The sequence below is a fragment of the Scyliorhinus canicula genome, chromosome 3 (assembly GCF_902713615.1).
Source record: "Scyliorhinus canicula chromosome 3, sScyCan1.1, whole genome shotgun sequence".
In the NCBI taxonomy this organism is placed as follows: Eukaryota; Metazoa; Chordata; class Chondrichthyes; order Carcharhiniformes; family Scyliorhinidae; genus Scyliorhinus; species Scyliorhinus canicula.
In genome coordinates, this window is record NC_052148.1 from 40,629,153 (window position 1) to 40,643,732 (window position 14,580).

The 14,580-nt window shown below is 51.8% G+C and overlaps 1 protein-coding gene across 3 annotated transcripts in view; it reads right to left on the reverse strand.

The window, feature by feature from the left end:
* The window catches only part of LOC119963922, a 136,978-nt gene extending 128,995 nt beyond the window's left edge, over positions 1–7,983 (reverse strand). The window contains exon 1 of one of the 3 annotated variants that reach the window (XM_038793343.1): positions 7,833–7,983. Coding sequence is in view for 2 of the 3 variants with exons in the window: in XM_038793341.1 (XP_038649269.1) it covers positions 7,833–7,869 (37 nt within the window). In the remaining variant the exon portion in view is untranslated. The remainder of the gene's footprint in view (positions 1–7,832) is intronic. The other 2 variants (XM_038793341.1, XM_038793346.1) reach the window with 2 other exon arrangements.
* Between the last annotated feature and the right edge of the window lie 6,597 nt (positions 7,984–14,580).

Below are 14,580 nucleotides of genomic sequence, written 5' to 3' on the forward strand. Positions count from 1 at the left end.
GCTCTTTAAGAAGGGGGTGAAGTTCGGGATGCTGTAACCAGCGCATCTGTGGGTCACATATGGGAATTCTACTTTGAAACACCGGACGATGCATTGACTTTCATCAGGGAAAAAAGATTGGATGTGAACTAAAGACACTGGAATCTTGGGGAGAGTATTGCAATGGTGATTTGTTGATAATCAATTTTGGGCTGATTTGAATAAGTAGTGTTATGTGCAATATGGGGCTGTTTCAAGGTCTAGCAGCACGGTAGCATGGTGGTTAGCATAAATGCTTCACAGCTCCAGGGTCCCAGGTTCGATTCCCGGCTGGGTCACTGTCTGTGTGTAGTCTGCACGCCCTCCCTGTGTGTGCATGGGTTTCCTCCGGGTGCTCCGGTTTCCTCCCACAGTCCAAAGATGTGCGGGTTAGGTGGATTGGCCATGCTAAATTGCCCGCAGTGTCCTAAAAAGTAAGGTTAAGGGGGGGTTGTTGGGTTACGGGTATAGGGTGGATACGTGGGTTTGAGTAGGGTGATCATTGCTCAGCACAACATTGAGGGCCAAAGGGCCTGTTCTGTGCTGTACTGTTCTATGTTCTAAAGTTAACTTTGTTTTATTGGGAGCTGGGGGGGGGGAAAGAAAAGAGAAAGAGAGAACAATGAGGAGACAGTCAGTTTGGTGCCATGGGCAGGAGCTGACAGGTCAGCTGGCTCATGGAAGCACAGTGGGGGGGGCGAGCAGGTGATGAGCTAGAGCTTGACCTGGGGGGTTGGGTTTCTGGTGCTGTTACTAGGGAGGGGGGAATTGGGGGGAGCTGATTTGCTGTCAGGGGAGGAACTGCTACTAGGGGACAAGTGGGAGGTCAGGAACGGCGGATGCCCAAGGGTGGGCTTGAGGAGGCCAGGGACGCGGGATTGAGGCTGGCCTAAAAAGGGTGATGGTTAGTCGGCAGGGCGGGCGTGGGGGGGGCATCGAGTCCCCCGACCAGGCTGATTACATGGAACGTTAGAGGGCTGAATGGGCCGGTCAAGAGGGCTCGCGCATGTGAAGGGGCTGAAGGTGGACGTGGCAATGTTACAAGAGGCACACCTAAGGGTTACAGACCAGGGGCGAAATTCACCGAAGTCCATCGTGACGCCCTTGACCGGCGGGCAAAAACGGCGCTGGTGACTCAGGCATCGGGGCCCGCTTATCAGCCCGAAATCTCCTGTCCCGAAAGGGCCAGCAGCGGAGTGACACTGTACGCGTCAGTTTCACCCGCTGCGGAAGTGGCGCGTCGGTTGACGTCGGGCGACATCATCAACGCCGCCTGGCGAAACATGATATTAATAGCACCCCCCCCCCCCCCCAACCCAACCACCCCACGGCACTCGAAGTAAGTGATTTATCTCTCTCTCTTCCCAACACTCCCCCACTCCCAACAACTCCCCCCACCCCCCCCCCCCCCAAACCCCACAACCCCCCCCCCCACCCCCCGGCACTCGAAGTAAGTGATTTCACTCTCTCTCTTCACAAACCCTCCCCCCTACCCACCGGCACTTGAAGTAAGTGATTTCTCTCTCTCTCTCTTCACACCCCCCCCCCCCAACACTCGAAGTAGGTCATTTATCTTTCTCCCCGGCCTGTCACCCACCTCCAAGCTGAACGGTTGACGCCGTTATAAACCAACTTTGATTTTCGCCGACATGGCCAGCCCATTCGGGCCGGAGAATAATTAGGCCTCAATAAACAATGGCGTCCTGCCGGCGCCAGCCGTTCTCAGAGGCGGGCGGCGGGATTTGAAGAAAGCCGTTTTATGGCGGGTGGGAGAATTTTGAACATGGCGGGAGCGGGATTATCGGCGCCGCCGGGCGATTCTCCGACCCTGCGTGGGGTTGGAGAATTTCGCCCCAGACTAGATTGAGGAAGGGGTGGGTTAGCAAAGTATTCCACTCAGGGCTGGACTCAAAGACCAGGGGGTTGGCGATTCTGATTAATAAACGGGTGGCATTTGAGGCAGGGAGAATCGTGTCAGATATGGAGGAGCAGGTACATAATGGTGAGTGGGAAGCTGGAGGGGGTGCGGGTGGTACTCGTGAACGCATATGCTCCGAACTGGGACGATGTGGAATTTATGAGGTGGGTGTTAGATAAGATCCCAGACTTGGAGTCACATAACTTGATCATGGGGGGAGGTTTTATCGCAGTAATTGATGCGGAATTGGCCCAGTCAAAATCCAGGACAAGGAGGGTGCCAGTCGTGGCAAAGGGATTGAAGGGGTTTATGGAACAGATAGGGGAATAGACCCATGGAGGTTTGGATGGGCAAGAGCGAGGGAGTTTTCTTTTTTCTCCCATTTTCACAAGGTATACTCTCGGATCGACTTTTTTGTTCTGATCAGGGCTCTACAACCGGGGGTGGCGGATACTGAGTACTCGGCAATCGCAGTATCGGATCATCCCCACATTGGGTGGATCGACGGGTTAGTATGGAGGGAGGACAAAGCCCGCTATGAAGGCTGGATATGGGGTTGTTAGCAGACAAAGCGGTCTGTGGGCAGGTGAACAAGTCCATCCAGAACTACCTGGGAACAAATGATACGTGGGAGGTCTCTGCAGCAACGGTCTGGGAAGCTCTGAAGGCAGTGATCAAGGGGGAATTAATCTCAATACGGGCCCACAGAGAGCCGAGAGGGATAGGCTAATTGAGGAGATACTCCAGGTGGACAGGGGATACTCGGAAGCCCCGGACAGGAGCTTACTGAAGGAGCAGCGGAGGTTACAGGTGGAATTTGGGCTGTTGACTACAGGGAAGGCGGTGGAACAGCGGAGGAATGCAAGAGGGGCGATCTATAAGTATGAGGAAAAGGCAAGCAGAATGTTAGCGCACCAGCTCAGAAAAAGGGAGGCGGCCAGGGAGATAGGGAGAGTAAAGAGTAGAGGTGGGATCACGGTCCTGGACCCAGTGGGGGTGAACGACGTGTTTAAGGACTTTTACAGCAAATTATCCGAGTCGGAACCACCGGCTGGGGTGGAGGGGATGAGGCTGTTCTTGGGTCCGCTGACGTTCCCGAAGGTGGATGAGGGTCTGGTGGAAGGGCTGGGAGCCCCAATTGAAATTGAAGAAATAATGGAGGGGTTGGAGGGCATTGAATCTGGTAAGGCCCCGGGGCCGGACGGCTACCCCATGGAATTTTATAAAGATGTTTTCGGAGATATTGAGCCCACTGCTGGTGAGGGAATTTAATGAAGCAAGAGAGAAGGGAGTCCTCCCCCCAACAATGTCGCAGGCCTCAATTTCATTGATCCTGAAACGGGAGAAGGATCCGGAGCAATGCAGGTCATACAGGCCAATTTCTCTACTGAATGTGGACACCAAACTGCTGGCTATTAGCCACAAGGATAGAGGATGGTGTCCTTGAGGTGATAGGGGAAGACCAGATGGGATTTGTAAAGGACAGGCAACTCACGGCCAATGTTCGAAGGCTCTTAAATGTTATCATGATACCCTCAGAAGGAGGAGAGATGGAGGTGGTGGTCGCGATGGATGCGAGAAGGCTTTTGGATCGGGTGGAGTGGGATTACCTGTGGGAGGTGCTGGGACGGTTTGGGTTTCGGGAGGGCTTCATTCACTGGGTGCGGTTGCTCTATCGGGCATCAGCAGCTAGTGTGTGTATGAATTGGTTGAGGTCAGGTTATTTTAAACTACACCGAGGGACGAGACAAGGGTAGAACCTCTCCCTGCTACTGTTTGCTCTGGCCATAGAGCCACTGGCCATGGCGTTCCACTGGCTATGGCGTTAAGAGCCTCTAGGTGCTGGTTCAAGGGGCGGGGGGGGCACCGGGTTTCGCTTTACACGGATGACTTGCTCTTGTATATCTCAGACCGCTTGGAGATGGGGGGAAGTTATGCGGATCTTTGGGGAATTTGGTAATTTTTCAGGGTATAAATTGAACATGGGGAAAAGCGAGATGTTCATGATCCAGGCAAGAGGAAAGGACAAGAGACTGGGAGAGTTGTCGTTTAGAGTGGTAGGAAGAGGCTTTCGATATTTGGGAATCCAGTTGGCTCGGGAATGAGAGGCACTGCACAAGTTAAACATATCCTGGCTCGTAGAACAAATGAAAGAGGACTTTAAGAGATGGGACATGTTCCCGCTATCACTGGCGGGGAAGGTACAGACCGTGAAAATGACGGTCCTGCCCAGATTTCAGTGCCTCCACATCTTCATCCCCAAGGCCTTTTTTAAATGGGCGAATAAGGTTATTTCTGGCTCTGTGTGGCGGTGTAAAACCCCGCAAGTGAATTCGGGGAGAGCGTGGGTTGGCGCTGCCGAACATTTGTAATTACTACTGGGCAGCAAATATAGCCATGGGAAAGTGGGTAGTGGGGGAGGGGTCGGTGTGGGAGCGAATTGAGGCGGCGTCAAGTTTGGCACATCTCCCGTTCCCGCCAGCCCGATACTCCACAAGTCCGGTAATGGTGGCAGCTCTGAGAATCTCGGGGGGTAGAAGAGAGTGGAGGGAGCATCGGTTTGGAGCCCGATTTATAATAACCATCGGTTTGTACAGGGTAGGCTGGATGGTGGGTTCTGGAGATGGCAGAGGGCATGAATTAGGAGGATTGGGGATCTATTTATAGACGGGAGCTTCCCTAGCTTGAAAGCCTTGGAGGATAAATTTGAACTGCCAGCAGGAAATGGGTTTAGGTATCTACTTTTTGAGAAGGCAGGTTCCGGCCTTCCCGCTGCTGCCGCCATGGGGGAAACAGGACAGAGTAGTTTCCAGTACATGGGTGTGAGAGGGGAAGGTATCAGACATCTACCAGGAACCTATGGAATTGAAGGAAACTCCGATGGAGGAGCTATAGGGCAAGTGGGAAGACAAGCTGGGGGGAGAGGTAGAGGCGGGTCTGTGGGCGGATGCCCCAAGCAGGATTAACACATCCTCATCATGTGCCAGGCTTAGCCTGATACAATTCAAGGTAGTCCACCGGGCACACATGACGGTGGCCCGGATGAGCAAGTTTTTCAGGGTAGAGGACTGATGTGCGAGGTGTGCAAATCATGTCCACCACATGTTTTGGGCATGCCTGAAGCTTAGAGGGTTTTGGCAGGGTTTCGCTGAGGCGATGTCCACGGTACTCAAAACATGGGTGGTGCCGAGTCCAGAGGTGGCGATCTTTGGAGTGTCGGAAGTGCTGGGAGTTCAGGGGGCAAAAGAGGCTGACGTCTTGGCCTTTGCCTCCCTGGTACCCCGGAGACGGATCTTATTAATGTGGAAGGACTCGAAGCCCCCGAGTGTAGAGACCTGGGTTGGTGACATGGCTGGGTTTCTCAGTCTTGAGAAAATAAAGTTTGCCTTAAGAGGGTGAATCCTAGGGTTCACCCGGAGGTGGCAGCCGTTCGTCGTCTTTCTCGGGGGAAATTAAAATGTCAGCAGAAGCAGAATTCAAAAATGGGGGTGGAGGGGGGGGTGGAGGGACGCAGACTGTTGTTTTATTGTTGGGTGGTGTGAAGATTGTGATGGGGTGGAAATGTTTATTGTGCCATGTTTATGTCGCTGTCATTGTTATTATTATAAAAATTACAAATACCCTAATAAAAATAGTTTTTTTTTTTAATTAAACCGCTGCCTGTCTGTAATACATGTGTCTGCCCATTTCACCAGTCTGCATATGTCATCTTGAAATCTGTTACTATCCTAGTTTGACGTTATCTACAAACTTGAAAGATTTGCTTGATATATCCAAGTTGAGCTCCTTTAGAGTCTATTTAGCACAGTGGGCTAAACAGCTGACATGTAATGCAGAACAAGGCCAGCAGCATGGGTTCAATTCCCGTACCAGCCTTCCCAAACAGGCGCCGGAATGTGGCGACTCGGGGCTTCTCACAGTAACTTCATTGAAGCCTACTCGTGACAATAAGCGATTTTCATTTTCATTCATAATATACATTAAACCAGAAGACATAGAAACAGAAGTAGGTCATTTGGTCCATCAAGTCTGCTCCACCATTCAATTATATCATGATTGATCTGATGTGATAATCCTCAACTCCACTTTCCCGCCTTATCCCCATAACACCCGATTGCCCTACTAATTAAAAATTTATCTCAGCCTTGAGCATATTTAACAAAACAGCTAAAGAATTCCACAAATTCACTACCCTCATCTCGGTCTTAAATGGGTAACACCTAACTGAGATTAGGCCCTCTGGTTCTAGGCTCGCCCACAAGGGCAGCACGGTAGCACAGTTGCTTCACAGCGTCTGGGTCTCAGGTTCAATTCCCGGCTTGGGTCACTGTCTGTGCGGAGTCTGCACGTTCGCCCTGTGTCTGCGTGGGTTTCCTCCGGGTGCTCCGGTTTCCTCCCACAAATCCTAAAAGACGTGCTGTTAGGTGAATTGGAAATTCTGAATTCTCCCTCTGTGTACCCGAACAGGCGCCGGAATGTGGCAACTAGGGCTTTTTCACAGTAACTTCATTGCAGTGTTAATGTAAGCATACTTGTGACAATAAAGATTATTTTAAAAGGGGAAACACCCTCTCAGCATCTACCCTATCAAGCCCATGAGAATCCTATATGTCTCAATAAGGTCACCTCTCATTCTTCTAAACTCCAATGAGTACAGTCCCAGCCTACTCAACCTCTCCAAATAATAATCGGCATCAACCTAGTTAACCTTTTCTGGAATGCCTTCAATGCCGGTATTATCTTTCCTTAGATAAGGGGACAAAAACATTCACAGTATTCTAGGTGCTGTCTCACTGGTGCTTTGTATAGTTTAGCAGGTCTTCCCTATTTTTATATTTCATTCCCTTTGCAATAAAGATAGACATTCCATTGCCTTCCCAATTACCTGCTGAACTTGCATTCTAGCTTTTTGTGATTTATGTACGAGGACTCCCATATCCTTTTGTGCTGAAACGTTCTGCAGTCTTTCTTCATTTAAGCCCTGGGAAGCACGGTAGCATTGTGGATAGCACAATTGCTTCACAGCTCCAGGGTCCCAGGTTCGATCCCGGCTTGGGTCACTGTCTGTGCGGAGTCTGCACATCCTCCCCGTGTGTGCGTGGGTTTCCTCCGGGTGCTCCGGTTTCCTCCCACAGTCCAAAGATGTGCAGGTTAGGTGGATTAGCCTTAGTGTTGGATGGGGTTACTGGGTTATGGGGATAGGGTGGAGGTGTTGACCTTGGGTAGGGTGCTCTTTCCAAGAGCCGGTGCAGACTCGATGGGCCGAATGGCCTCCTTCTGCACTGTAAATTCTATGATAATCTATGATAAAATAATATTCAGCTCCCTTATCCTTCCTATCAAAGTGCATATCTTCACATTTCCTTCACTATATTCCATCTGCCAAGTTCTTACCAACTCACCTAACCTGTCTATATCCCTCTGTAGACTTTGCCATCCTCACTACTTGCCTTCCCACCTTGGTTTGTGTCATCTGAACACTTGACAATTGTACATTCACTTCCCCCGTCCTCGCCAACATTGATAAACGTGGTTGGCTCTAGCTGAGCTAACCACGACCTGCCCATGTGAAAGCCCGCCTTGCACCCACAACGCAGAACATGCCAGCTGCGGCCCAGTGGACTGGCCTTCCTTCTAATATTTTTATTACTACATAGAGGAAATCTGCCGGTTCCTTCAGGGTCCAATAACAAGGGGGTGGGCAGCAGGCAAGAGTGCACTGACAAGATCTGTCGTCGCCCCCCCCCCCCAGATCGGGGAGTGGAGGGAAGGAGAGGTGATGGGCGTTCATACCCGCCACCATCCCACTCAAACCCCGGGATCACAGCCTGTGTTTACATCACATGTTTCGCCAGCTCCCTTTGAACTGCCAAGAGCTACAGCAGACATCACTTACCCGTGGATAAAAACGAGAGTGCTGGGTCGGTCCCCATGGGCGGCCGTCAGTCAGTCCCCGGCCACCGCTATTCGGCCGCTCGCGCCTTCAAACCGCCCCGACAACCTCGCGCGCCAGCCCTCCAACCGCTGACAGAATCTCCCATCGGCCGCGCGGCGCCGCAAAGCGAAACCCCATTGGCCGCTATGCGCATAGCAACCGGAGCTTCGTCGCGGCGCCGCAAGGCCAAACCCCATTGGCCACCGTACGCATAGCAACCGGAGTTTCGCCGCGGCGCCGCAAGGCCAAACCCCATTGGCCACCGTACGCATAGCAACCGGAGCTTCGCCGCGGCGCCGCAAGGCCAAACACCATTGGCCACCGTACGCATAGCAACCGGAGCTTCGCCGCGGCGCCGCAAGGCCAAACACCATTGGCCACCGTACGCATAGCAACCGGGCCTTCGCCGCGGCGCCGCAACGAAACCCCATTGGCCACGGTGCGCAGAGCAACCGGAACTTCGTCGGGGCGCCAGCTGACCAAGCGAAGCTGTGAGTGGACAACTTGGGGAATGGAAGGTCTTGGCGGGAGCAGCACCAGCCTTTCTTTGTGCGGGAAAAGCTTGTCCTCAAACATTTTTCCCCCCCAATCAACTTAAATTGGTGTCCTCTGGTTCTCCCTATTTACTCTGTCCCAGACCTCTCATGATGTTGAATTCCTCTATCCTTTCTTCTCTCCAAGGAAACAGCCCCAGCTTTTCCAATTGATGCCCCTAACAATACCTGTTTTTCAGGAAAATGTTCAGTGGTTTTTCCAGTTGCCAGCTTTGATCCAGCCCCGATTGCCTTGATCCATTACAGTTTGCCTACCGCTGCAACAGGTCCATAGCAGACGCCATCTCCATGGCCCTGCACTCTACCCTGGAACACCTAGATAACAAAGACACATATGTCAGACTCCTATTTATTGACGACAGCTCAGCCTTCAACACTATTATTCCGACGAAACATCTCCAAACTCCGGGGTCTTGGCCACGGCTCCTCCCTCTGTGACTGGATCCTGAACTTCCTAACCCACAGGCCACAATCATTAAGGATAGGCAACAACACTTCCTCCACGATCATCCTCAACACCGGTGCCTGACAATGGTATGTCCTCAGCCCCCTACTATACTTATACACCTATGACTGGGCTAAATTCCCCTCCAACTCGATTCTCAAATTTGCTGATGGCACTGATGTGTTAGGCAGGTTGGTTCGATGTGGACTGCACTTGATGCAGGGAAGTTAGAAACAGACGTCTAACACTGGAGAAGATCCAACACTGTTTTATTCAACTATAGAACTGCTATACATATTCAGCTGTGGGTCGACACTATACTGATCTGGCTGGTGACCTTGTAGTAGCCTGACCAGACTTACTAGCTACCGCATGGTGTTTGCACTTGTTAGCTCACGGACTCTGACTGTCTCAGTAGCTGAGTCCCGAGAGAGCAGGAAACCTAGTGCCTTCTGGCTTTATAGTGGTAGTGTCCTGTCTGGTGATTGGCTGTACTGTGTTGTATGCTTACTGGTCATCCTATGTGTCAATCACTGCCTGTCTGCATCTCATTATATACATGAATGGATATTATGACATCTCCCCCTTTCTTTTTGTAGTGAAATAAATACTGAGGTATGTATACGTATATATATATATATGCCTGACTATATACAAACGGTGCTTGAACAAACGTATATACATGGGAAGGTGTCGATAGTGCAGACACATGGCAAACGAAGCAGTATTTACAAAGGTTGAATCGATGCATTCAGTCACAAAATTTACAAAAGTTCAGTCTTTATGGTGGGCGACGAATTCTTGTCGATCGCCGCAGAGGTGGATCAGGTGCCGCCTGCACGTGGATAGGTGGGATCGCTGCCATCGCGGTGGTCGCGTGGGCCGGCAGGATCGCTGGCAGATCGGTGGCCTCGTGGCAGGGTATGTCCGGAGGAAATATGATGGCCGGCGGAGCACTGCGGTCAGGTGGTAGGCGTGGAACTCTTTGCAATGCCCATCTGTTGCGCCGTAGCAGGGAGCCATCAGCCATGCGGACAAGGAAAGACCTTGGGGCAACTTGTTTGACAACAACAGCTGTGGCTGACCAGCCGCCCTCAGGTAACTGGACGCGAACATGATCGGCTGGAGCCAGCTCAGGTAGATCCGTGGCATGAGCATCATATGTGGCCTTCTGTTGGGCCCGGGACTGCTGCATTTTTTGTAAAACCGTGAGGTGGTCAAGGTCTGGAACATGGATGCCTGGAACTGTGGTCCTCAGAGTGCGATTCATGAGCATTTGCGCTGGAGACAACCCAGTGGACAGTGGGGTTGCCCTGTATGCCAGCATTGCCAGGTTGAAGTCGGAGCCTGAGTCTGCAGCTTTGCACAGCAACCGCTTGACAATATGGACCCTTTTCTCGGCCTTCCCGTTTGATTGCGGGTAGTGGGGACTGGAGGTAACGTGACGGAAGTTGTAGGACTGTGCAAAATCAGACCATTCCTGGCTGTAAAAGCATGGACCGTTGTCGCTCATTACCGTGAGCGGTATCCCTGGCGAACATTTCTTTGCAGGCTTTGATGGCTGCCTTCGACGTGAGGTCGGACAGTTTCACCACTTCTGGATAACTGGAGAAGTAGTCGACCAGGAGTACGTAGTCATGCCCCTTGGCGTGGAAAAGGTCTACACCTACTTTGGACCACAGAGAGGTCATGATCTCATGCTGTTGAAGTGTTTCCTTAGGTTGAGCCGGTTGAAACTTCTGACAGGTGGGGCAGTTGAGGACCGTGTTAGCAATGTCCTCGTTAATGCCTGGCCAATAAACCGCCTCCCGAGCTCTGCGTCGGCATTTCTCAACTCCAAGGTAACCCTCATGGTGTTGACCCAGCACCATAGCCTGCATGCTCTGAGGAATAACAATCCTGTCGAATTTCAGAAGGATTCCCTCCAAAGCCGTCAGCTCGTCTTTCACGTTAAAGAATTGGGGACATTGTCCCTTCTGCCAGCCATGGGTAAGGTGCTGCATCACACGCTGCAATAGAGGATCCTTGGCCGTTTCCTCAAGAATTTGGACCACCCGCTCATCAGAGGCTGGGAGGTTGATGGCACACAATTGCACTTGCGCTTCTATGTGGCAGATTAAGTCACCTTGTTCACATGGTGTGGTGATGGACCGGGATAGGGCATCTGCAATGATCTGCCTGGCATGCAGACAAGTTTGAAGTCATAGCAACGGAGTCGAAGAAGAATTTGCTGTAGCCGAGGTGTCATGTCATTTAAATCCTTCTGGATTATGTGGACTAGAGGCCTGTGGTCCATTTCCATCGTGAATTTCGGCATGCCGTAAACGTAGTCATGAAACTTGACTATTCCTGTCAGGAGACCCAAACACTCCTTTACGATCTAGGCATACCGTTGCTCAGTGAGCGTCATGGCCATGGAGGCATATGCCACTGGAGCCCAGGACGAGGAGTCATCTCGCTGGAGGAGCACCGCCCCAATGCCGTCCTGGCTTGCATCAGTTGATATCTTGGTTTCCTTGGTTGGGCCGAAGAACGCTAGAACTGGGGCTGTGGTGAGCTTTGCCTTCAGCTCACGCCATTCTGCTTCATGTGTGGGCAGCCACTGGAATTCCGTTGACTTCTTGACGAGATGGCGGAGGGCCGTGGTGTGGGATGCCACATTGGGAATGAATTTCCCGAGAAAGTTGACCATCCCAAGGAAGCAGAGAACCACCTTCTTGTCCTCCGGGGTCTTCATGGCATTGATCGGCAAGACCTTGTCGGCATCTGGCCGCACACCCTGCTGCAAGATGTGAGCACCTAGAAACTTAATATCCGATTGACCAAATGAGCACTTGGCCCTGTTAAGCTGGAGACCATGTTCATGAATTCGCTGGAAGACCTGCTTGAGGCGAGCGATGTATTCCTGGGGCTTTGTGGACCAGGTAATCACGTCGTCCACGTATACTCGCACCCCCTCGATGCCCTCCACCATCTGCTCAATGATGCGGTTGAACACTTCGGAGGCAGATATGATGGCGAAAGGCATGCGGTTGTAGAAGTAGCGACCGAACGGGGTGTTGAACGTGCACAGCTTGCAACTGGACACGTCCAGCTGTATTTGCCAAAAGCCCCGGGAGGCATCCAGCTTAGTGAAGAATTTGGCAAGAGCCATCTCACTGGTCAACTCTTTATGTTTCGGGACCGGGTAATGCTCCCGCATGATGTTGCGGTTTAGATCCTCAGGATCAATGCAAATGCGGAGCTCCCCTGACGGCATCTTTACGCAGATCATGGAGCTGACCCAGTCTGTTGGCTCTGTGACCTTCGAGATGATGCCCTGGTCTTGGAGGTCCTCTATTTGCTTTTTCAGACGATCCTTGAGGGGCACCCGACGTGGTGCATGAATTACAGGGGTGGCATTCGGCTTGAGCAGGATTTTATATCGGTACGGGAGCGTGCCCATTCCATCGAATACGCTGTGATACTGCAAGATAATGTCGTCTATGTCGACTTGCAAATTTCCATCGGGCGAGGCCGTCGCCGGTGACGATGACATGGTGTGGACTCGCTGAACCAAGTTCAGGAGCTTGCAGGCGCGAGCACCGAGCAGGGACACCCTGTCAGGCCTGACGATTTCAAATCGTAATGTTGCCTTGTTGGATACCCCTAGTTGACACGAGCCACTGGCAGCTATGTGATTGTCATTGTAGTCAAGGAGCTGGAAGGCCGGTGGAAGAATGCTTGGTCGGGCCTGGATGGTGTCGAGGTCGGATTGTGAGATGAGGTTCACAGACGCACCGGTGTCCAGTTTAATTCGGATGCGAGCCTTGTTAACTGTGAGGGCAGCACACCACTCGTCGTCTGGATCCACACTGAGGATCGAGAGGCATTGCGCAGATGTGGTGGAGCCCAGCTCATGTGTGGTTATGATGCCCACCCGATATGGAGACTTGAGGCAGTCAGCATCAGGGTCCGTTGGGCTGTCGGGATTGGAATCTGGCATGCCTTGCTGTATTAAGCGGACACTTCTGCGCCACAGCTGGGATCGCTGCCTGCTGAATGGTGGAGCAGATCTGCAAAGGGCTGCGTAGTGGCCAAGCTTGCCACACTGGAGACATCGGCGTCCTTTTGCCAGACATTGCCGCTTTAAATGGGCGGAGCCACAATTCGTACATGTCATGACGCTGACGTCAGCGCGTTCCATGTGCCATCGCGCATGCGCAGTGCAGTCGGTCGACGTACGCACCTGCGCAGTCGAGTTGTCGGTCTCGTCGTCCACTCGGTCGTGGCGCGCATGCGCAGGGATCCGGGAAAAGCACACAAAACGGCCACTCTCCTCGATGCTCAGGCCCTGCATCTGTGTGATGGCCTGCACTTTTTCCGCCTCGTGGGAGGCCAGCTTTGCAGTTTCTTCCGCCCTGATGTGGGAGTAACGGGTTTTGGCATGCCCATGGACAACGCACGTCTCAATTTCGACAGAGAGGGTCAACTGTTTGATTTTAAGGAGCTGCTGCCGTAGGGAGTCGGAGTGGACCCTGAAAACGATCTGATCCCGGATCATGGAATCAGCCGTTGAGTCATAGTTACATGACTGCGCTAGGATGCGGAGATGGGTCAAGAAGGAGTGAAAAGGTTCATCCTTACCCTGAAGCCTCTGCTGGAAGATGTACCGTTCAAAGTTCTCATTCACCTCAATGTTGCAGTGGTTGTCGAACTTCAGCAGGACTGTTTTGAATTTTGCTTTGTCTTCACCGTCGGCAAACGTTAGGGAGTGTAGGTATGGATGGCGTGATCCCCCGCAGTGGAGAGAAATAGCGCAATCTTCCTGGCATCCGATGCTGCCTCGAGGTCGGAGGCCTCGATGTACAAGAGGAACTTTTGCTTGAAGATTTTCCAGTTGGCGCTGAGGTTGCTGGAGATGCGGAGTTGCGGAGGAGGCTGGATGTTTTCCATTTCGCTGGATGGCTGCTTGCTGGTCAATGCGGATTCACTCGAGGTAGGTCCGTCAAGATCAGAACCACTCTGGTACCATGGTGTGTTAGGCAGGTTGGTTAGATGTGGACTGCACGCGATGCAGGGAAGTTAAAAACAGACGTCTAACACTGGAGAAGATCCAACACTGTTTTATTCAACTATAGAACTGCTATATATATTCAGCTGTGGGTCGGCACTATACTGATCTGACTGGTGACCTTGTAGTAGCCTGACCAGACTTACTAGCTACCGCATGGTGTTTGCACTTGCTAGCTCACGGACTCTGACTGTCTCAGTAGCTGGGTCCAGAGAGAGCGGGAAACCTAGTGCCCTCTGGCTTTATAGTGGTAGTGTCCTGTCTGGTGATTGGCTGTACTGTGTTGTATGCTTACTGGTCATCCTATGTGTCAATCACTGCCTCTCTGCATCTCATTATATACATGAGTGGATACTGTATTATGACACACACCACCGTAGTGGGTCAGAATTCAAACAATGACGAGACAGAGTACAGGAATGAGATAGAGAATCTGGTGAACTGGTGCAATGACAATAATCTCTCCCTCAATGTCAGCAAAACGAAGGAGATTGTCATTGACTTCAGGAAGCATAGAGGAGAACATGTCCCTGTCTACATCAATGGGAAGGAAGTAGAAAGGGTCGAGAGCTTCAAGTTTTTAGGTGTCCAGATTACCAACAACCTGTCCTGGTATCCCCATGCCGACAATATAGTTAAGCAAACCCACCAACGACT